The 24,813-nt window shown below is 34.5% G+C and overlaps 2 protein-coding genes across 2 annotated transcripts in view; one reads left to right on the forward strand and one right to left on the reverse strand.

Moving 5' to 3' along the window:
* On the forward strand, window positions 1–23,252 carry LOC129266322 (uncharacterized). The gene is made up of 12 exons (XM_064103576.1): window positions 1–189; window positions 4,721–4,808; window positions 5,527–5,687; window positions 6,596–6,747; window positions 8,444–8,501; window positions 9,258–9,618; window positions 10,113–10,192; window positions 11,346–11,473; window positions 12,881–13,098; window positions 14,477–15,682; window positions 18,742–18,907; window positions 20,707–23,252. Exons 1-12 carry the CDS (start codon window positions 158–160, stop codon window positions 20,874–20,876), a joined length of 2,820 nt encoding a protein of 939 aa, XP_063959646.1. The 5' UTR covers window positions 1–157; the 3' UTR covers window positions 20,877–23,252.
* The window catches only part of LOC129267216 (uncharacterized), a 6,247-nt gene continuing 4,086 nt past the window's right edge, over window positions 22,653–24,813 (reverse strand). Inside the window, exons 5-6 of the mRNA XM_064103578.1 lie at window positions 24,708–24,736; window positions 22,653–24,127 (exon numbers count right to left, since the gene is read on the reverse strand). Coding sequence (XP_063959648.1) covers window positions 23,687–24,127; window positions 24,708–24,736 — 470 coding nt within the window. The 3' untranslated portion in view covers window positions 22,653–23,686. The remainder of the gene's footprint in view (window positions 24,128–24,707; window positions 24,737–24,813) is intronic.

Consider the following 24,813-nt stretch of genomic DNA (forward strand, 5'->3'; position numbering starts at 1 on the left):
GTAGAGGGCGTACCATACGACTGTAAAAAAAAAATCGATTCCCAGGACCCAGCGGTAAATACGAACGAAACGGAGCTCAGTTGTTAAGAAATGTATGATTTTCAATCATTGAATAAGCAAGGACCCATTGGTTCGAAATTCTCCAACAAGACACAAAATGTCTGCGTTATTCAACAATGAAATTAACAAGTGAGTAAGCCGATGCGGTAAATAATAATAATAATATTTTTTTGTGTGTGCCCCATGTATTTAAAATGATGTCATGTTTAAATTGCAATGTTATTTTTTTCATACGGAAACGTTAATTTTCCGTAATTACAGTTACAGGGCTGCCAGCATTGGATAAAAAGTTAGTTGAGAGTGGGATTCCTGTACTATATGCCAATGATATATTATTTAGGAATCAAAATGAGTGAATGAGATCAATAGAAGGAAAGTCATGGCATGCAAATGCCAAAGCCAAGGAAATGTCAAAATCAAATCATAAAGACATAATTATTATATATTAAAGAAACTAAATTTTAGACTGACGAGTAATGTTGCTGTAAGACTTAGACCAGTCACATGTATTGCGAGGTAAGTATGCTATACTATCCTCGCATTACGAACATGTTTACGCTACGAATTTTAGAGTTGTCGTTTAACATCGCTTCATAACACGAATGTTAGCCGAAACTCATTCCGCTACTCACCAGGGCTTTTTCCAGTGAAAAGCGTTCCATTTTAAATTTTAGTTTTTACAAATATTTTTTAGGTAAAAAGCAAATAAAAAAAAGCAAAATCGCTTACCTCGGCCTGGAAAGTTGCTTCGCATGTCTCTTCGACGTAAAGACGTAAATAAAAGGAAGGTCGTTGGTGGCGCTAATACAATTCACAACCTTAATTCAGCTTGTCGGTATTTTAAAACTAGATTCTTGATTCATTGTATGCGCAATTCCAATGATTGTTTGACAAAATAGAGACACCAATAATGCAATAACTTAAAAAACGTACTTTTTATATATATTTTGTTGATGATAATACTTTTTGGAAAATATTCAAAGCGATGACAAATTAAACAAAAATATAGAAAATTCAACGAAGCCCCGCAAGTGCTACCGCTCGTTTGTCAATTAACGTTCCACCAAAGTCTTTACAATAAAAAGATTGGACACTTTGCCGACTTCGCGTAACGCTTTCCATCGATTTACGTGTAAAATAGTTTTTGTGCCTAGTTTTTCCCTTGTAGTGTCTTTGATATGAAGAAAAATCGCACACCCTCTTTAGCTCATTAGACGAAAAATTTGGGAAATCGCAAGCTCGCTCCGCATTTTGTCAACGAGAAGAAAAATCAATGCTTAAATGACGCTATTTGAGGGATATCATATTAGGGGGAATAGACTTCACATCGTTCAGTAAGTTTCGTAGGAGGACTTGATTCTGTAAATCCTCTTATGAAATTTGCGGGAGTTAGTTTGTTGCGATTTTGCATGCGCCGTGCCTTCAATTTTCCTGTACACGGCGGCAGTAATGCACGAGTAGTCAAACAATGCCAAGCCCAAAGCCTTTGCTATAAAAAATTCAATTCCATTCAAAGTCTTCTTTATTCGCATAAGAAATGCACATAGACTCTACAAAGATTATTTAAAAAAACACAATATTTTCCAGTTTACAAAACAAACATAAAATATGAAAAAAGCAACAGCATATTCAATATATAACAAAGACACTTCAAAACATTACAAATTAATTAAATGAGAGCGAAACCCGATAAACAAGCTATGCAGCTGACCCTACAATAATACTAAAAACAAAACAAAACATCGGCTACGCAACCAAGACACGCGATGCCACACATGTATGCACAGCCTGCCCGGGCACAGCGGCGAGCTGTACACGTGGGACACCACAGATCCCATCCGCACTGCTAAAGGAAGGACCCCACAGCAACAGTGCCCCTGGCATAACCCCCTCCGTTATCCTACCCATGCCCATATCCCCGCCGATCGCATACCTCTATTCCTCTTATCCATACACAAGCCAACCCGTTCACAGGCTCTGCTCTCTTAAAAAAAAAAAGGAATTGACAACAAAAGCAACCCCGGGGTGGGACCAGGAATTAATCTACATACAGTCCGACCTCTCTTATCCGGCCTCCCCTTATCCGGATCTCTCTATTATCCGGACGCACATTTGCCGAGATTTTTTTTTTTTCAATTCAATCTAGTATGTGAGGAAATGAGATTTCAATCTAAACTCAATCCTATGCGCAAACTCACTTTGATTTATACATATATTAATTATTTTCCAATATAGTCTACCTACAACATTATTTTTCATGAAAATCACTGAAAGAATTTAGGCAGGATAATTTTCCAGTAAATCAGGGCGCAGCGCAAACATTTCATCACGTTCTCTTTTCGTTTCCCGGGAAAAACAATGCGTGTCTCGCTAGCTAACGCTAGGCTTCAATACGGACAGCGCCATCTATCATGTTTGAGCCTACAGTCAGTATAACAATGGCTGACATTGGGAAGCTGCGATACCAACCGCGATGATCGAATTGTAAAACTTTCATTCTCTTTCGAGGTATGCTCAATCATGTTAGCAGGTAAACTATCCAACAGTTTTGGCCATCGATCGATTTCATTTCTGTAAAAATACCGCCTATAATTTGCACTGATACAGCAGTGAATACTGTCTGTACGCCCACTACAATAAATAACGTGTAGCTACCGCCGTTAATGTTGGGCAGGCAGCAGCTGCGTGTATTTAATATTGGGTCTCCCAGATCCGGATAAATCCCTTATCCGGATTGGTGCTGGTCCCAACGTGTCCGGATAAGAGAGGTCGGACTGTAGTACATAATGTAGGCACAGGAAGCCAATCGATTTCTTCGATTCACTTTTAGTTAAACAAGATACATCCTTTTCATCCCTCATTGAAATGAGTTCCCTAATTTGCTTGACCTTGCGATCCACATTAGCTAAGTTGCATTTAATCTTATTCCACTTCCTATTTATCAGTCTAGGGTCCATCATATATTTACTATTCAAGTATCTGATATTCCATCCAAGCACAGAGAATGAACCAAACTGACCCATTGTTGTTATATGATACTATAAAGTTATCATTCTTAACTTTTAAGAGATGACAAGACAAAATTTAAGCATCTTTTACAAAACCACAATTTTATACACATTGTTTTGGCCAAAAAGGGTAAGAACACATTATGTGTTCGCCAAGGAACTTTCCAATCTCTGCAAACAGCTATTCTCCAGTGTCTAAATAAAGCCTCCAAAGATGAGTCAAATAGTGCATATAACTGTGTTCCATAAAAACAGCAACAACATTTTTGAAACGGAATATTATGTAAATAACACTTGGCATGTTTGAAATTAATACCATATTGCACTGACGATTAAAATCACCTATAGGTTTGGAAACATCATCACTAAAAATATCATGACTGATGACATGACCAAGATGACAAATTCTATCCACAACCTGAACTGAATTACCACTGACTTTAATCTTTGGGTCCACTACTTTTTTTCTATCACATCTTAATATGATAAGCTTGCTCTTACTATTGGATTTTATATCATATTCGGAAGCATAATCCTGACAAATAAAGATAATTCTGTTGAGGGCAACAACACTAGGTGACAGTAGGATTAAATCATCAGCATAAGAGAAAGCACCTGCAAATACTTGTCCCAGAAACCAACCCTCACCGATTCCAGCCTGTTTTACGCCGTTAGACTCTGTAAAATAAACAGAGTATACACCGATCCATCTTAGACAGATCTTTCGATCCAGATACATATTCAATAGAAGTTTTACAAAACATGGGACACTCCTTTACATAACATGATTTTAAACAATTTAAAAAAATTAACTCTATTGAAGGCTTTGCTTGCGTCTAATACAAGATCATATACATTACCCTTCTCATGAACAAAGTATGACACTGTCTCTTTTACCATACTGGTACACATAGTTGTCAACAGCCCTTCTTTAAAGCCAAACTGCAACTCACTAGTGCACAGATTATTAATTTCTCTTTTTATAGTCACCAACTCCAACACTTTCCTAATTATACTACTTCACGTAATTTCTCGAAAGTTGCACGAATCACCCAAATTAGCCCAATGTCCTTAGGAATTGGAATCATTGTGCTTTGAAGCATGCTGTCAGGTGTCATTTCATGCCAGATCATACCTTTGAATTACATAGCAACATATTTACTGATAACCTTTTTACCAGGAATTAAAGGAAACCAAAACCCAAGAAGAGAAGCAATCTTTTTGGAAAGAGTAAAATGAGAGGACAATTTAAAACAAAGTTTCATCAAATCGGTCATGAAATAAGCAAGTTACGGGAGTTTAAAAATTCTCGTTGTACTTTCTATGGGGATCCTCAAATTGGCAAACGTGCTTCAAAATGGCTGATTTTGTGGACAACTCTCCATTTGTTTTGTACACAAATTTTCAGATTTTCCTCATCTTTCAAATTGCATACAATCCCTCTGAGTACAACATATGTCATAGGAAAGTATAATTCACACCATATATGTCAAGGTCAGGAGGAGATAATGTGAAATATTTAAAATAAAGGGGAAAATCTGAAAATTTGTGTACAAAAGGCATCCACCGCCTACAATGATCTGGAACAATTTAAACCCTGGGTTTGGAGCCCTGGACAGAATTCATCATTTCTTATTTTTCTCTCAAAAAAGGTCTGATAACCCTTTTTATGATGCACCAGAACCAAGAGCCTTCTACCACCCTACACTTTCCAAACATCTCACAAAGAAAACAAAAGCAGTGAGTATATACCCCCAAACCTTCTGTAAATTACATGTATGTAATCATTATTATTATTTTTTTTTTCAGGTACACAAAAAATGTTTTCCATGATTTAATTAGTATTTCTAACATGTACTCCAAAAGTGCATAGTGAATTTTCATATTCACAATCCTTTCTGATCAGATTAGAATAGTGATACACTTCAGTGGAAATAGGTAGAATCAAATGTTAAGTATTTGACATAGATTTTGTATCGTATGTTATTTATCTATGGTTATTTTTTTCCCCAACTTTCTTTGAAGGTACCTATTTTATTCACTGTTTGTTCTATTCACACGATAAACTGTACATGTACAAGTAAATCTTCAAATAAAAGTCTACCCAACATGAGTTAATTTTGACTGACTGAAGGTGTTTATTGAAGATTAAAGAAATTTTAACTTAAAAAAGGTAAATGTTTGGTCGTGTGGGGATAAAACTCCTCTGCATTCATCAGATTATATTTAGGGGATGCACACTACTGTGGATACATCATCAGTTACGGTAGATTATGTGTGTTAGAATTGATCACATTGCAACCCTTTTTTTTTCATCATGCCAGATTGGGTTAAACCTACTCTAAGACTTGTTTCTCCCTTGTTCTGTAGTTCAGAATTTCCCAATAACATTGGCTTTATTTCAAGCAGAGTTACCTGTTCACTTTGAGGTCTAATTTTTCTCATTACTGTAAATTAGATTTCTTTAAGTCCTGAGAGAGTGAAATCCCATCTCAAGTCAACTGATGATGTTCAGCATAGGAGAGTGAAGGAGCTGAGTCCTGGAGAGAAAGGGTTCCTGTCTGGATCAAACACCATGCTTGCAAAGGAACTCCCAACCCATGACACACCAAGTCCAGGGTATGTCTAAACAGTGATAGAGCAGCTCTATTTGTGCTTTAATAAGGCTGTAATGTTATGTTGCCCTCATAAGCCCCAAATAGGAAAGTTGGGTTGGTCGGATTTCTTTTTTTTTTGTTTTATTTAATACCTTAGATGCTTTGTGCACAAAGTAAATCACCCATGGTATGTTTTGCTATAATGTCAATTTCAAATTGCATATAAAAGTCACTGAATACAAATTTGAGCAAATATTTTGCCCAAGTCTGACATTTTCTTACACAAAACATTGTATTTGTATATTTCAATTCTTCAACCCCCACCAACCCCCCCCCAAAAAAAAAGTTCACTGTCTTTTGCATTTTACAGTTGATTGGATAAGTGCAACATAATATTTAAAGGTGAAGTACATGTCCAATCAACCTTCATTATAGTGTGGAGCGCTGTGGTCTTGTGGTTCTGACTCTTGACTTTGAAACAGAGGGTCATGACCTGAAATGGCGTTATTTCCTTCGCCATTCACATTGTGCTTCACTCAAACCAGGAGAGATGAGTGTGTACTTGGCAGCATTGATACCTTGAGCATGCAAAGCTCCTTCAAGCAGGTGACCTAAATGGGGGACCAATACTGCGCCAATGAATTAGCAACTATATAATTGGCAAGATTATCATAGAAGGTTTATTTTCCCCTGTAAGTCAAATTTCTGTTTTTAAGAATTGCAAAATAAGGAAAGGAGGGAATAAGGATAAATCAGCAGAGTTACAATAGAGATCCTAGGGAAACTATGCTCTGGTAGAGAAACATGGTGATTACTGTAAACTATTAAAGCCTGGCGTACCATTGTTGATTCATTCTTGGATGCATCCGATTTGTAGTGTAGGAGTGTAGTAAAGATTTGTAATCTTAACGTATCACTCTTTTCTTATAGGCCTGCCGATACGTCTTCTAAATTTGATGAATCTTGGCCGGCCAGTGAACGCCCATCTACGACTGAAAGCCCTGGTGATGCCCAGAATGTATCCTCTTCTTCAGCAGCTACTAGCCACGCCCCTGTCTCTGGCGTTTCACCGTCCCCACATGGTAATACAGTGCTCCTCGGTCTCCTGTGGAGCATTTCATGAAAGGACTAGTCGGATGTTCTATCTGACAGTAACACTTCTTCCCGGCCAATCAAATTAATAGATTTTTTCTCTTTTTTGTTTGTTTTTAGCTTTACTTATAATACTAAAATGTTGATGAAAGGCTCCCCTGATATTAATGGAGATCGCCTTCCGAAATTGTAATAATGATATATAAACTTAAAGCAGATACGAACCAATAGCACCATCTCGAGTCTTCAACTACTCATACCTGGCCAGTTTCCTGACCCATAATGGTAGTGTAGTCTATTAATATAGACCCACTTGAATAATAACATGCTAATTAACTACTCAATACATTTATACCGCAATAATTATGTTACCAAGTAACACAAAAATTACTTTTCCTTTCAAAATATTTTAGTTTTTATATACAAATACAATTATATGTAAATTTTTTCTCTGTAGTAATATATATCTGAAAACATATATTTTAAGACTATGTATTTATAACACACAATCAATGAGAGACCACACACAGTTCACTCCCCCTTTAAAGACCATGAAAACTTTATACGCCATACATTTTGCATACTTATCATTTTGCAATTTTGCTTTATTGGAATTTGCAATGGTATATTTTCATGAATTTATTTTATTCGCATTCGCTTTGTCCAGAAATATCAGATGGTGAAAATCAGCATGACTTTCCATGAATAAGGAGAAGTTTGAGAACATCTTGCATTTTGCCCTCAGTTGTGGAATCTAAAGCAACAAAATACTTTCCCCAAGAAAGATGCCCCCGTCTATTTTGATAACGTTAAGTCCATGATTGCTCATGACCTCCACATTGTTGGTAGGTTAGAAATCACCTTGATAAAAACTGATTTGGAATATTTTACTTTATTTATAAAAGTTACCAAAATGTGTACTTTGTTCTGTGAATACTTTATACATGTATATACAGTGAAAAGTGTCTATAGTGACCACCCAAGGGAAACACAAAATATGACATTTATAGACAGGTGGCTGCTATAGACAGGTTCTTATACACACAATCTTCCTCTATGGGAAGTATTTTTTCTTATAGTTTTATTGGTCACTTTAGGCAGGTGGCTGCTATAGACAGGTTCTTATACACACAATCTTCCTCCATGGGAATCTGTTTTAGTAGTCACTATAGGGGCTATTCCATGGTTACTCACATTACATTTGGAGACACCTTGACTCATACTTGGAGCTGTAACTCCATTATTATTGATAGGAACTAAACATCTCTTTATCCCAACATAGTACGCAGTCTGACTATCCTTTGTATAAAAACAAAACTTGGGAAATTACATTATGCTCCTGGCAAATCTTTGAAATGTGTCGGTTACTCATGTTACATGATTTGGACATGCATAAAATGAAAAGTGGACATAAGTGAAAAGTGTCCTCATGCAAGGCTTTTATGAAAGTTGATTATATCCATTTCAATGAAGTATATTAGGGAGACAAATTTGTATATAATTAAAAAAATAAAGAACACATGGTTTTTACAAGGGGTGCAGATAAAGTGGTTACTCACGTTACGGTTCAGATGGGCTATATGTACAAAGACACATTGAGCTCATGTCCACCAACCTATGGAATTGCCCATAGGCAGATGGCCACTAACACAGGTTTGACTATATATTTTCTCTTTTTTTTTCTAGATGTAATTGGTACACAGGAACATACCTCAACTCGTGAATCAGACAGTACATTGGCCAGGTAAATACTTTACTCACATTCTGTAGGAAATAAAGATTTCATCAGGTTTGTCGAAAATATAATACAGTATGTTTGTTATGTTTATTGCTGAAGCAGCTGAGAAATCACAATATGAAGTACCTACAAACATATTGCCTTTCTTGACAAAGTTCTTAATCTTGAAAAATCTAACTTTGTGTGAACCTTGTCTTTAATGATCTCTCAGATGAGTCTTAGTTTTTTGCCTATTCCCTTTGATACAGTTTCATACACATTTCAAATTCATGACCAGGATCCCGTGTAAAACAAATAGCAATTGATCGTTCTGATGATGTTAATGATTGATTGTACAAGACTGAGGCCAATACAATCAGTAGTAAATAAAATTGTTCTATGATTATTGCTCAGCTTTGTGTTAAACAAAGGCAGATCATTGTTTGTTTGTATTGGGAATTTGATAGCTTTCTGATAAATCACTTGTCTTACCTAAGACTATACAAGATTTATGACCAGCTGACATTATGTAATGTTACTGGAAATTGCCTTTTACGCTAAATTAATTATCTTACTTTTTTCCTGGCCAGACATTGGCCTGTAGCTATTAAAACAGGCTTTGCAAAAGAATTTATTGATGGTACACTGAGTTGCTTTTCCCCCAAGATGTCTCTGTTACAGACATTTAAAATGCAATTTACACAGTCTGGTATAAGCAAATAATTATCCACTGCCCAAGAAAGCTGATGCTCCTCATCATGTATTTAATATTCATTTTCAAAGGTTCATAGACCGGTTCCGTTACGGCGCTCCCCAGAGTAGAGAAGAGAGGGCGCGGCTTTCGGCTACCGGTAGCAAAGACTTTTGGTGGCTGTTGTCTTCTTCGTCATCTCCACCGCTTCCATCCCACCAACCATCATCCTCGATGTCTAGTCAAGCTCCCACCAAGACCACACCCATCCGAGGAACCAGATTATCTCAGGGTGTAAAGGGGATAGAAAGATCTCAAAGGGGTGCAGGTGGTGGCGGAAGGGGTGCATCGAGGATACCCTCCTGGTCTGGAGTCTCAAAGAGTGGAGTGTCATCTCTAAGTAGTGGTAGACGAGTGAGCGGTGTTTCAACACTCAGCTCTTCATCAAGCAGTGTAAGTCCTTTGAAGATATAAAGCCTTTCAAAGTATGAATATCTGGATGATCCATCTTGTGTTATTTTAATCTGTTTATACTTCTAAATAGGAAAGTCTAATCTTCATGTTTTTCTTGATTGTCGGAAAGTTGATGGAGTGTTGTAGTTTCTGTCACGTTGTAAAAGGAAAATTTATCATGGTGATAAATGCTGCTTGTTTTTATGTAAAGATTGTTAATTAAGCACATTTGTATAATTTGAAAGCATATATTTTCCCTTTTTTTCTGAAAAATGGAAAGTACTTTGAAGAAATATGTGAAATAGCAGGTGAAAATCTTAAAAGGAGATAAAATAAGCACAGATTATGCCAGGGGGTGTGGGGGGGGGGGGGGGTAGACTCCCAGTATTTATAGTGTTAAGGGGGTGGTTTTGCACAGCCAATTTTTGGTGTAATGAAAGTATTTCAGGCATTGCTTTGTTAAAATATTATTTTCTGTTTTTATAATTGGACAGTCCATGAAGATGCCTTCTCCTGTGACTGATAAGGAGACTGATGAGATTCAGAGAAGAGCTGAAAAACTTCTTGAATTAAGGTGAGATGATATTTGTATCAGTCAAACATTTGTTGAATGATACTTTTTTTTATAGTTTTATTTGCAATTCACATTTTAACAAAAATATCTCAGAAACAGATACATGATTCTTTTACATTCATATAGATAGACAACGTGCTAGGTTAAGGTTATATACAACAGATATAATTCCAACAAAAAAAATAGATCTATACCCTTTACTCTTTCATAATAATTATTTTCCACTTTTTTATGTGAAACTCCGAACGATTATTTTTAAAAGAAATGTAGCGTTCTGTTTTTTGTTGAATGATACTTGAGATCTAGAGAACTTGATACAATTTTGTTATCGAAAGTTCTGTGAACCCTTAAAAAATTAAAAATTAGCTGAAGCCTGTTTGTAAAGACCGCAAAAGGGAGACAAGTGAAACCTTTATAAGCAGGTGCTCTTTATGGACAAGTTCATTTTACACATGGTTTAATGAAGAAAACTATTCAAGGGAACCAGATTGTGATCTTTATAGACAAGTGGTCCCTTTGGACGTTTGGTTACCAATGCAGGTTTGACTGTACTTTATTCATGCTGTTAAAGGATTATTGATATTTGATCAAAGTTCCATCAAAACGTCAATATTCACATATCGTAGAAAGCACATGTACATATCAAATTTTATTTCCTTAATAAACAGTGTTAGTTTTTCATCACCTTACCAGCCCCTCCCTCTAGTCTCTCCACACTCATTATTTTACTCTATTCTACATTGAATTTTCCCCACAATTGAATTAAAATACTCAGTTCAAAACTTTTGGACCCCCTTCAATCGCATAAAATTTCCCAATTTACCCTATTCTTGTGTTTGTGATATTTGTTTCATTCTTGTATATATGCCCCATCAGCTGTTTGACACTTATGGTAGATTGATGAGTGATTATTGTTAGAAAAAACATTAAATCTCCATCTCTTTTGTCATTTGTATTCTTCAGATATCATAGTTTATAAAAACGATTTAATTCAATTAATTTTGTTTGTTTGGACCTTATGAGAAAAGCACATGATATGTAATAGTAATTATATTAGTAATTGTTATCAATATTTCAAATCGATCAATTCACTTCAGTGAATATTGTTTTAACAGTCCTTTCTATTTCAATTTCTCCCGTTATTAATACACAGTGATAGGACTATCCTCAGTGAGCCAGCCGTGAGTTCTGATGGAATAGGGTCATTCTCTACTAGTTCACCAATCACAGATGATACGACGCCCTCTAGAGACAGTGATATGTACACCTCAGGATATCGTGGTGAGATGATATCCATTTCATGCAAGATCCACTTCCTGTCCTTACTCAAGCAGAGCTACTAATTTTTAGGATTTTTAAGGGGAATGTGACACTGAATAGGATTTCCCCCTAGAAATAGGATGTTTGATACCTGAAGAGTGATAAACTCTGGAAGGTTTTACCAAAAAAAAAATTAGGTGTATCAGGGACTCAGTTTTATAATTATAAGGGGAGCAATAAATAGCTCTCCTAAAACTTTTAATTGCAGCACTACTAAAAACTCTTCTTTGACATACAAGGGGGGGGGGGGGCTCCCTTGTCCAATTTCAAAATGGATGGAGGAACGTACACTAAGTTACATCCTACAACCAAAGGAGACAAACAATCAGATATGGATCTATGCAATAGTTATCTCTTTGAACTTTTTAATGTTATTCTTGCAAATGTGTTATTGCTTACAATATAATTGTGTGTTGTTTACAAAACCTTGACAGAGAATGAGGTTTTCAAGGCTGACTCTAACTGTTTGACCATTGACTGTCACCCTTGTTAAGTAATTGCTGAGATGAGTGATAAATTGCTCTACCAAAAATGGATTAAGGAGAGTGATAGCGAATGATCACTCCCACTTCTCTTTAAACTGAATCCCTGGTGTATAGACTTAAAATAGGATTAAGATAAATAATGAATAGGAATTTTTACAATTAAGGTTGGCAGCTCTTCTGCTCAAGTCCATAGCTTTCTCCGTTGCATGAAATGTGGTAGACCTGCATTAAAATGTCAAACTTCCTTTGAATAATCACTAAATTGAAGCATTATTTCATGCCAGAGCATGCAAAACTTGATTTGACATTCATTGCCATAGTCACCTGCACTTTATTCAACAGAATTCAGAATGTATCATGTGGAGTCACAGAATTTCCACTAAATCACAATTATGTCCATAGGCCCAAACAATTAAAAAAATGCAGGCAAAATATTAATAGCCAAAGAACAAAAACTGTGTTTAAGTAGATTATTTAAAATAACCTGTTTGCTCTGTTTTGCTTGTGTTTGTGAAGTAACAGGTGTGGCTGCACATAATAGGCAGTACTGTATATTAATGATCATGGTATTTTGTCCTGTAATACAAGTACACTGGCCTTCAAAGCTTTGTCCTTGCTACCATGGTTTTATTACTTTGTCATTATTTGTAGATATGTCACAGAAGAAATCTTATTCCTGGAAAGCTGTAGATTCTCCAGCATGGCATTTCCACAAGACAGACTACCCTTTTTTTTCATATCCTATCCCAATCAATTCAATGTCTTTCTAATTTGCTTTTTGCTGTGGATTTTGACATCACTCTTTACTATTTAAAACATGTGATTCTTTTGTATTTAGTTTGAAATTTGTAAGTTGTTTAATCACATTGTCCCTTCCTTATAGACAAAGAGAACATACCAAGGCCCCCGCTCTTCCCAGCCAATCTCAATTCCACACAGCGCCCTCAACGCCCCGAGGAAGACATTCTACAACAGTGGCGTATGAGACGCAGGATGGAGCAGGCTAAAGAGGGAGCCCTTAATAGAGTACTGGGTCAAATGTCAGGACGCCCTCTCAGGCCGACTCAGGTGGATAATGTCAGTGGAGGGAAAGATAGAGATGTAAGGATTGTGTTTGTCAAACGTATTTTGTTGGTGTGAGAAATGCCAAATTGTGTTTTGAGGTTCATGTCAATCAGGTTTATTTCTCAAATTGGCAATACTGATTTTACATCCATTACAGATGAAAGAATATGAAGTTAATGAAAATCAATCTGAGGATTTGATGAAAAAATTTCCAATTCCCATAATGGAGATAGTGATTACTTATCTAACAGAGTTGCCAATTTAGAGATTTTGAAGGAAACTGGTCATTCTCAGTTATAATGCTAGTATTACACATGAGTCTTCATCGGAACAGGAACAAGAATTTTCCAGTTTTCATGTGTTTGCCCCTTTTCGGCTCATATTCATTTGTGAATGCTTGGATTCCGGATTAAAAAAAAAATTCCATTAAGCCACTTCACAGAAAGAAAAGACAATGTACCTTTATGGATTTTATACAAGATTTACAATGCTCCTATTGGAACAAATTGTATTTTCTCATTGAAATAATTGGATTAATGTCCCTATGTCCTTTTTTGTATACAGACAAACATGGAAGAGATGAGGATTGAAATCTCTCTAGACACATTCTAAAAAATGATCTTTGCAAATACACAAGATATATATTTTTTTTCATGCAAATGTACACATAAAAATCCCTACATGACCAATCAAAGAGTCTACCATCTTTGTTTTAAATGATCGCAAGCGCGCTTTGGCATATTTTTTTCACCATTCTAATAGTAGATCTATACTTTGCAATCCATTTCCTTGTAATAGAAAAGTGTGATTGAAAGGAATGAACAATTTTTGAAGGGAAAAGAGACGGTACTGCTATTAATTTGATGTACACCTGTATTTAGATTTTAATTCAAGTTTTCATGATTATTTGTATTCTTGATGATAAATATTACACGTATAGATGTTCATGTACTTTCATTTTAAAGACAGGTATTGGTAGAACATGTATCTGAATTATGTGAAGAATACATGTAAATCAAATTATTTCTTTCTTTTTGCAACTGCTTCTTGTTACTTTGCTTTCGGTGCTTTTGAGAAAATCCAATCATTATTACATCTTTTCTGTTTTCAATATAGTCTATGGTAAATTGTTTAAATTTATAGTAATAAATTTTTTTTCTGAACAGCATTGGTTTCTGCAGAGTCAGTTGCATACTTAGTTTTTTTTTATAATTGATTGTGTTGCTTTCACCACTCATGTTAAATCATTTTACTTTCCAATTACTACATGTTTTATATGTATAAAATGATGTATTATCACACTCTCAAAAGTTTATCCAACATAAATGGATGGACTATTAAAAAAATGAAATTACATTCTAGATTTATGAATCGGTGACAGTTTTCTGATTTTATGAACTTTTTATTTTTTCAGGAAGGAGGTTCCAGGCTTGAAGACTTCCGAAGGCGTTTGCAACAGCAGAAACTTCTAACAGAAGCAAGAGTGGCAAGCAACGTCCAACAGGGGCCTGCTAAAGCTGCCACCACAACTCACACTGGGACGGATCCTATCCCGCAATCCATTGCAACACAGACAAGAAGAGCAGGGTCATCTTGCACCCAGACTGGTAGTGGTTCCCATTTCTATGATCAAGCAAGTCGTCTGGAACAAGAAAGAACATCGAGAAGTGATACCGTGCGGGAAGGAGAGGAGGAATGTCCTCAGCCATATCCAGTAGCTAGTCCAAATGTCCAGGCTGCTGAATCTCGAGGGGGTTATGACCCGATGTCAGTTCCCAATGTCGTCCCTCATTTGCATATGTCATGTGATATACTGCCCTGTGGTGAAAGGGGTCCCCATGTGCATACAGATAGGGACGTCAAAGAGAGAGTGGATAATGTGGGACGTGGAAAATTAGACCTAGACCATACTGAGTCTCAGCATAAATATCCTTATGGACATGATCGTTACAGAAGAGTTAGAAGAGATAATGCATCAACAGATTTGCAACACAAACAAGCAACATTCCCCAATGAGAAAGACCAAAGAATATTACATTTACCTCAGAATACCCATCATCAAGAGAAGCAACCCAAAAATTGGTCTGAAACATGGACAGATGAAGCTGAGTGTAGCCTGCATAGTTCAGGGGGACATGATGGAACATCCCATTATGATGGACCAAGCAAGGGTCCTAGAACCTCGCCTTCAGATTATGTCCAAGCAATGGCATCAGGAGAGTCTTCACATGACCAAAGTCGGTTACTGGATGCTGGGCAGCAATCTGCTGTTGATGATACCAGAACAGTTGATCATCATGAAGCATTTCCAAGTAGGACAAGAACTCCAACCGACTCCTGCAGAACAGTGAAGTCTGCTCAAGATGAGGCTCAAATAATGGACACAAGGCAACCTTCTGCTTCTGAAGTTACAAGAACGTCTGATCAAACATCAGCTACTAGGACAAGAACTCTGCAGGGCTTGCAGGAGGACATAATACATGATACCTCCTTAGGAGAAATACAGGAGAGACATATTACCAAACAGCAGCAAAGACCAGATGATGAAGATGATGAAGATGGAGCAAAACGTCGGCTACAGTTTGGCTCCTCCTCGCCTATAAACAGTGCCATTGGACAAGTAAGTATATAGTGGTATGACACAGGTCTGTTTGATAAATGAGTACTTAACTCGTTGCCCACTTGAACTGGATGATCCCTGTACAAAGCCTATGGGAACCACAGAATTCAGTATTCAACGGATTAACTGAAATGAATGAATAGAAATGATGATTTAATTATCCTCCTTCAGGAATCTTACCTTTCACTGGTCCACTACAAATACAAACATTTATAAAAGAAGTTTACAAATGACAAGAGGAAAATATAAATCAAATTTACATGTCAGTAGAAGAAATCAATTTAATGTTCACACAGAATTGACGTTTTGTGAATGAATAAACAAATAAGTGAACTATTAACCAGTCAGGCATTGATTTGACAGTTCAGTCATGATTCATTCACAAAAGAAATATAACTTACAAACTTTTACCAATTAATTCAAACTTTGGGGCATTCTTTATTGATTCAATAACAAATTGTTTGATTTGACTTTATTTTTTTATTCATATTCTTTGTTACACAAATGACAGTCAATGAACAAAACTGATTTGTTAATGCATCCTGCGAATTATAATTCATCACATACAGTAATTTACACAAAGTTTACAAATACACATACTGTATGTACACAAACATGTATTTACAATATTTACATACATTGATACATATACATTATTTAAAAATATGAGTAGTGGGAGGATATAAAAAGCATGACTTGTGAGATGTAGATAGGTCCCCTAATTGATACAAAAGGCATTGTTCTTTTTGTTGTCATTGTTTTGCAGAAAAAAGAAATATGCAAAACTTTATCCCGTATGGTGACATACCAAGGTACATACATATTTGAGGTGCCATTTTATTTCTGAAAAAATAATCAAAAGAAACACCTTTTAATGTGTTACATCATAATGAAATTAATGTAAAACTGCACATTTTTTCTGATAAATTTCTTTTCACTACTCTAATGCCATGCTCACTGTGTATGTCGCAAAGCGATCAAGGTATTTTTTTCATGTATTTTTTTACATTTGTATTTTACTTTTTTATTTTTAATTTCAATTCAATTCAATTTCCATTTATTTCATTCAAAATTTAAAACAATTACAATGAAATAGAATGTGAAGAACATTGAAGTCCACCAATGATACAAACAATTAAAACCAAGTAATATACAAAAACAAATGAAAAGAGAGCATATTTCAAATGAATAACAAGATCATCAAGATGTTACATATATTTGCAATTAACCTTACAAACCCTAAACAGACATAACAAAAGACACATAAAGATAAAAATGAGCTGGATAATTTACATGTTATTTTGTAACAGTTTCTTATAATTCTTTTTTAAAAACATTTGAAGCCAGTAGGCAGTGTGGATTATGTTTTCCTTTAGTGATGGTTAAATATTTATTCTGAAAATTGTGAAAAGATTTGAAAACAGATTGTGGTAGGGATGTGTGCTTTAGTTCTAGTTTCTGATGTTATATATATTTTTTACTTCCTTATTGTTGTGATGTGTATATTGTACATGAAAACAAATGACTTGCTTTGTTTTTTATACTGTGTTGTTGGGGCATCTCAAATCAATACTCGATGTATTTCATACTAAATGGATTGAAGGAGTACAAATAACATTTTAGTGGATACAGACTGAAAAGGTGATTTTCCATTTGTATTGTTCGGTGGGGAAATAAGGCATTCATTCACATTTTATTGTCTGTTTTTATTGTAGGAAAATTAATCAGCCTGTATTTCTGTAATGATTGAATACATCACTGTAAACATAATTGTAAAGAATGTTTTTCGTGTGTCAATACAATGTATATAACAAAACGAAAAGAAAAGAAGAAAAAACCTGAGTCACTCATAGTGGTATTCGTCCAAGCAATTCCTCCTGATAGTGTTGTGATGAAATGAATATCTTGGATTTACAGAAAAATAAAGGAAAGATGAGAGTGACGTACAAGTAGATAATTTGATGCAGTTTAACCAAAATGTCTACATTATAGGGAGCATATTTATGCAATGAATTTAAAAAATACCTTATTTATCTTATTTATCAATTGAATACAAGCTTGTTACATCAAAAAGTCTTGTACCTGACTGACATCTTCATTTGATTTGTAGGAACAATGATAAGGATGTATCTGATATGCATATTCACCATCATAAATCCCAAATAAATTCCATTGTTAACTCTTGTTTTTGACATCATTATTGAAGAAACATGGTTGCCCCCTTACAGACATACACAAGTACCTTATTTATCAATTGAATACGAGGTTGTTACATCAAAAAGTGTTGTACCTCACTGATATCTTCATTTGATTTGCAGGAACAATGATAAGGATGTATATGATATGCATCTTCACCATCATAAATCCCAAATAAATTCCAATGTTAAATGCTATAAATACATATGTACATTAAACCAAAATTATTTTTAAAGCTTAATACATGTACATGTAGTAAAAAGAAATTAATATATGATATAATTTATCAAAAGAATAGAGATCAATAGCTGCTTTACAGAACTAAAAAATTGGGAACAAATTAGTAAAGGAAAACAAACATTAGTAAAGGAAAACAAACAACACACAATATGATTTTGATTTCTATCTTACATTCAAAGAATGATATGGTGAAAATTCTTGGTGTCTTCAATACTTTTTTTTAATTTATTCTGAATGCTCTGTATTTGTGTCAACTGATATTATTGATTATTTCCACATATAGCATGGCCTCTTGATCGAGAGCACTCATTATTTGAAAGCACTTATGAAAACAATCAGTTCAAGTACACAACAACAGCATTCATGTAATGTATCTAGAGGGTGTGATTTATTTATCATTGGTTAGTTTTGAATGGTGTCATGGCGTGTTTTGCTTGAAGAAGATCTAGTTGAATGCAGTTTCTCTCTTCAGATTCTTTAATTGTTGTATAATTGAAATCTATGACTTTGTCATCCGTGTAACCTTAGATATCATAACTGAATTAACAATTATATAAATTGCTCTTCCTTTCAACCACTTTCAATTTCTGAACCATCTCATTCTATCTCTTTTTATCTTGAAGGTTATTAGTGATAGGATGTTCAGCTCCCCGAAAGGTCAAAGGTCGATCCCGTCAAGTCAAAGGTCAACACCATCGAGCATCAGATCATTTGCATTGAGCCAGGATACGTTGATGTTTACTCCACCAGTAGAGAGGAAAGCTTCTTCACAAGAGAGAATATCAAAAGGTATTAAATGCTGAAAGAAAGTTGTAAATGAAATAAAGGAAAGTCATCTTCAGACCTTCTGCTTCTCATAATATACATTGTTAAAGACTTTTGTCTTTATAAGATAAATAGAGAATGCTATATTTTAGCCTTCAATTCGTATTCACTTTAGTCCCCAGATCAAATAATGAATTGCACTTTTTGTGATATTTGTTATTTGAAGACCCCCCCTCCCACAAATAATAAACTGGATGCCCATGTTATTCCGTACATGAGGCTTGAAAATTATTCCCTTATCAACCAATCCAAAGTAAAATTCGTATTAAGTATTCCCCTGTCTGTCTTAATTACTTGGATATATGACAGCATGAATTAATTATGAATAATGATAATAATAAAATTTGGCTTTTTATGTAGTGCATATTATCTTGCACTTGACAGATATCTTATAACTCAGTCCTTTGATTCATTTTTTTTTCATTTACTCAGTTTGGTTTGATATCAATACAAAGATCTGAAATTATAGTGTAAGTAGTTCAGATGCCCCCAACGTGAATGCTTGCTTAATGCTTGCTTAATGAGATAACCTGATTTATTATTTTAATAATTGATTTATTGGTATGGAAACTTAAGAGCAAGATTATTGTAGTTCATGATGACTTCTGTTTGAGATGAAATTACATAAACATTGGTACACCTATTAATATTCCCCCTCAAGGATTTTTGAAGTTTTTATACCATTTGAATAGTGCTTCAAATATGTAGTGATAGTTTTCAGCAGGTATTTTTAAATTGTTATGGGAGGTTTCATTTGCATTAGAAGGGAAGTATCATCTTAATTATATGTATAAAGCTGTGGCACAAATCAAACCTCTACATGTATGCTTTTGAGGAAGTTTTTATCTAAAAGCAAAAGTAATACAAGATTTAGAAATGTTTTGACGTGGATATATAATCCTGAGTTTCCTACAAAATTTCTTAATGAGATCATGATGCATTAAATCAGCAAAAAGCATTCATGTAAAGATACGAATATGTCTATGGAACCCCTCGTTATCATTTTTTTGTCTTTATTTTCATTTTTTCAAAAACATTGATCTATTCTTTGCCACAATAATTGTTTAATCTCCATTGTCTCATAATTTTTCCCAGTCACTTTTGACACATATTTTCTCTCCTCTTCTTTATCACATAACTTTTTTCCTCTCTTATTTGTCACATACTTTCTCCTCTCTTTCCTCCATTCTTCTCACATACTTTCAACACTCTTCTCTGTTGCACACTTTCTCTACATTTCTTTGCCACACACATTCTTTTTACACCGATTCCTCTACCATACTTTGTCAAATACTTTGGACACTCTTGTTGCCTTACATTCCTACTTTACTTCGTCACATTCTCTATGCCCGTCTGACACACACTTTCCCCCCTCTTATTTGATATCTACTTCCTTCACTCTCCTATTTCACACACTTTCTGCACTCTTCTTTCTTTGTCACACACTTGTAATGCTCTGCTTTGTCACACAATATCCTCCAGTTTTCCATGTCACCCTCTGTATCTTCGATCTGTTCCCTTTTATGGTATTTACTTTATGCTATTAATTCCTTCACTCTCCTTTTTCACTTACTTTCTGCACTCTTTCTTTGTCACACACTTCTAATGCTCTGCTTTGTCGAACACTTTCCTCCACTTTCTCATGTAACCCACTCTATCTTTCAGCTCTCCCATTTCGTGGTAGTTATTCAATGCTACGTTTATTTCAAAGCTGGGTATTTGGCTAAGCACTGTATTTTCTGTTTTGATCCCCTTAATTTCAGATATACTTCCAGAGCCTCCCGATCCTGAACCCCCTGAGTCTGCTGGTAGCTCTGACAGCGAAGAATTCAAAGATGATGAAATGCTTCAAGTCCTTCGCAAGCAGAGAGAAGAATGCATACGGAAGCTGAATCATCTAGATAGCCTGCTTTCTCATACAAGTAAACATTGATCCTTTACAATTCATTATCATATCCTGTATCTATTTGAATGTATTCATTAAGACCAACCAGAGTGCTTAGTAAATGGTAGATTTATAAAGAATTCTTGTTAAAAGTAGTTTGTTCTACTTGCAGGTCAAGGCCAACTGTAGTATGATGTAACACATTAACAAGAAATTCTATCTATATCAAGACATGTTAAGTTTTTAAAACTTATCATGCACCTACATGTATAATTGTAATGCATTTTAAAGACAGAGGGTATGACAATACAACTCATGAATAACGCCATGTGAAACATATCATTGTTTTATATGTGCAGCTTTTATTGAGCGTGCCATCATAGCATTACATAACATGCAGCATGTCTGTCATTGTTTCAAAGGTATTGAAGCTGATTGCTGGAAACAAATCATGTCATGACTGAACTTTGATAAAGTTTTTGTGGAAAATCCCATGATAATAACAACATATAAGAGTACCCCTATTATCCTTACATGATGTAATGACAATAGTTGTGTGCATTATTCATTAATGTTTATTTTTTGTGTTGACTTGTTCTCATGTTGGTTTATATTCTCTGATTATCATCAAGTGTAAATTAAGATTTATCGCTGATGTGGACTTTACAAGACAAACTCTTGTTACTATATTCTTAGATTTTCTTGTATTCTTCAAAATCCCCTTTATATCATTCAGAGCAAATTGCTTCACTTTATTTGATAGTTTCATTGATAAAAAATAGACATGTTAGCATAAATACCACTTGGATTATTAACACACCATTTTGTTTCAAATACTATGAAAAGACACAGTATTTTGGGCTCTTCCTGGAATACTACTCTACTGCCAACTACCAATACAATCTTAGCTACGATATCAAAGTGACTATGCTTTGTGCAAGTTGGTGTACAAACTCGATCGCTGACTTTTAGCATATTATCCACGATTTTAAATTTTCAAGTGAGCCATTAGAAACTGCCTTATGTGTTTTAAAAGGTGTATAATTTACTGTTGGGCCATCGATGCCCTTGGTAATGTGTATTAATGCACATAAGATTCAGTTTACAGTTCTTTCAATGCCAATAGTATTGCATTGCAATTCCAAAGAATTATAACAATTTTTTTTACTGTAACTACATCTATTATTAAAAAAGAGTAACGACATCCAAAAATAGTAGACCCCTCTCTTCAGGATCATAGTCCTGAGAGTCAAAGCTGACTTAAGCTGAAACTATTATTAAATGTAAGTAGAATCTATAGTGACTGTAAGGAAATATAAGACATATATGAACACATTATAGAAAATTCAATATATTAATATGCAGTTCAGCTAAACATTGAATTAACTTTGCACAGCAAGGTATAGTTTTGTACAGAAAATGATCGGTACTTGTATTAAACCTACAATATATGTAAATGACCATTCACAAGAAATGTAAGAATATACAACATTACTGAGTACATTTTTTCAAACACTTTATGATCTATGGTTGGATAATAGTTTTAATTATAAATCAACTATTGCTAAAAGCACATGTTCATGATAATAGGGTAATAATATATGCATGAAAAGTGTAAATTTAAAGTTTAGGTGAACAACATGGAAAATCATGTTACAGAACAGATATGGTTCATACATGTAGATCTAAAATACCCAAGTTTGCAAAACATTGAGAATTAAATAAAATAGAACTCTATTTTTGTCACGATTACTTTTAATACAAGTATATGTCTGGAGTATCCTACACTTTTCATTAGTTTATAGGTAATAATATTTTCCTTTTGTAAATTGACATGTATATTTAATTTGTAATTTATATCATTTCATAGTACTATGTTTAAAATAAATTATGAAGTTGAATCACTTTTAACAAGAACACTGCTGATTTAGGGTAAAAACTTCTTAATTTTTTTTTCATGATCAATTTGCACATGCATAAAATATTACAATTTTCATTATAAATTTTAGCCAATAATATTTGCTTTTTTGTTAATTCACATACTTCATTTGTAATCAATATAATTTCATAGTACTATATTTGAAAAAAAACATGAATTTGACTCACTTTTGAAAAGAATGCAACTGATGGTTGAGGGTAAAATGAAATTAAGCAAATAAACTGTTTATAGCGTGAACTGTAATTGGCACAATACTTTACTTATATGCAACAATACTCAGAAATACTTTAACATTAATGTCTGACAAATATTGGCTATAATAAACATTAGCTGTGTGAAAAAGAATGCCATCAACTACTTCACTTGTAGATATGTATAATCAAGATGTAAATAATATATATACATTTATTGCTACATTTACCTGTTAGCTCCTTCGGATGAAAATTTATATAGATTATCATTAGATAGTTATTAAAACCTTATTGAAAACGAAATAAATTGTGTACTAGTTTTTGTATTTATTGTGTATTAAGAAATTGCTATTTACAAAAGTGAAATAATATATGTAAAATTCTATAATTCTAAACATATTTGTAACCAGTAAAGGTTAGAAAAAGTAGGTTGATGATGTTATAAGAATTCTAATATTCCTACATCCGATATTGTTTTCTCTGTAAAACCTAATAGACTTTTAGTAACTGTCATTTACAAGTTGAGCTCTTTTATATAGTTCAATCCACTGCCAAAATTCGATGACAAATTCTCTTTCACATTAGCAGGTGCCTTGATTATTTTAGGTGGTATTCAGAGGTCTTAATCTAGAGAACATTAAACATTCTGGAGAGTATTACATTCTCAACTTTCTAAGCCATCAATTGGCAACGCATAAAATTGTGTAAATTTCATTTCATATTGAGAGCTAAATACTGTACATTTCGAAGAAATTATAGGTGCCAGCCATCTGTTCAGCCCTTTCCTGCTCAGCCCTTTCCTGTTCTTTTCTCATTTTGACCAAGTAGTTACCATACATTGGTTGGCCGTCTGGCATAGTCGGTCCGATAGCTCCTTCCGATCTTCTGTTTCCTTCGGCTCTATAGGATGCATCATCCGCCTGTACCGGTGGTGGCATTCGGGCCTGTTCTTGCTTCCTCTGTTTGACTAAGTAGTTCCCGTACATTGGTTGGCCGTCGGGGGTTGTTGCATTTGTGTCCGAGTATTTTATCTCTCCCTTGCGATGTTTCGTGGCGTCTTTGTTGAGGGAGGCGTAGATGGTTGGTTCCTCTGTCTGTATAGGTGGGGCGTTAGGGGGATGAGTGCGGTTATGAGCCACTGAGATGTATACCAAGCCATCCTCATCCACCTAGAAAAGTGAAAAAATCCAATGAAGTTATAAATATTGTGGATTGTTGATTTCATAGGGGCAGCATGGGATAGAAAGTCATGTCTTTGATTTGAGTTGCATTTAAATTTTGTTGTAATTCATGTGTAAAAAAAAAGAGTAAAAAACAAACATGGAAGTAAATATACTACCTGATTAAGGCCTTTCAAAGCAAGTGCATATGAATGTTCAACTTTAGTGAGTTTAACAAAGGATTTGTATATTTTGATCATATACAATAAAATAGAGGATGATGCAGTATACTGAAATTTAAAATGATGAAAACGACACCTGTACAATTATAAATGTAAAGTATCCCCCTCTATTTCTTACAAGTCAAATGTACATGCTCTCACTTGTAATTGCTTTTTGCATATCATGATTTTGCTTCATACTACTATTGAAAATAATATCAAGCAGTGAGGTTCATTTTTTAAAATTTATTTTCTGCAGATCTAGTGAAAAAGTTTGTAAGATTTTAAAAAATATATTCCTGAGTTATAGATTGTGATAGATAAGTAGATGAAAATAATAAAGATGAAAAATAAAGTTTTAAGCATACCGTTCTGCCTTCTGCTTGATCACCGTTATCTGCTTAGAGAACAAAGGAAATAAAAAGTACATAAACATTTCTATTAGTTTGACAATAATATTTCAGTGTCATGAAT

This window comes from Lytechinus pictus, chromosome 8 (assembly GCF_037042905.1).
Source record: "Lytechinus pictus isolate F3 Inbred chromosome 8, Lp3.0, whole genome shotgun sequence".
Taxonomy (NCBI): domain Eukaryota; kingdom Metazoa; phylum Echinodermata; class Echinoidea; order Temnopleuroida; family Toxopneustidae; genus Lytechinus; species Lytechinus pictus.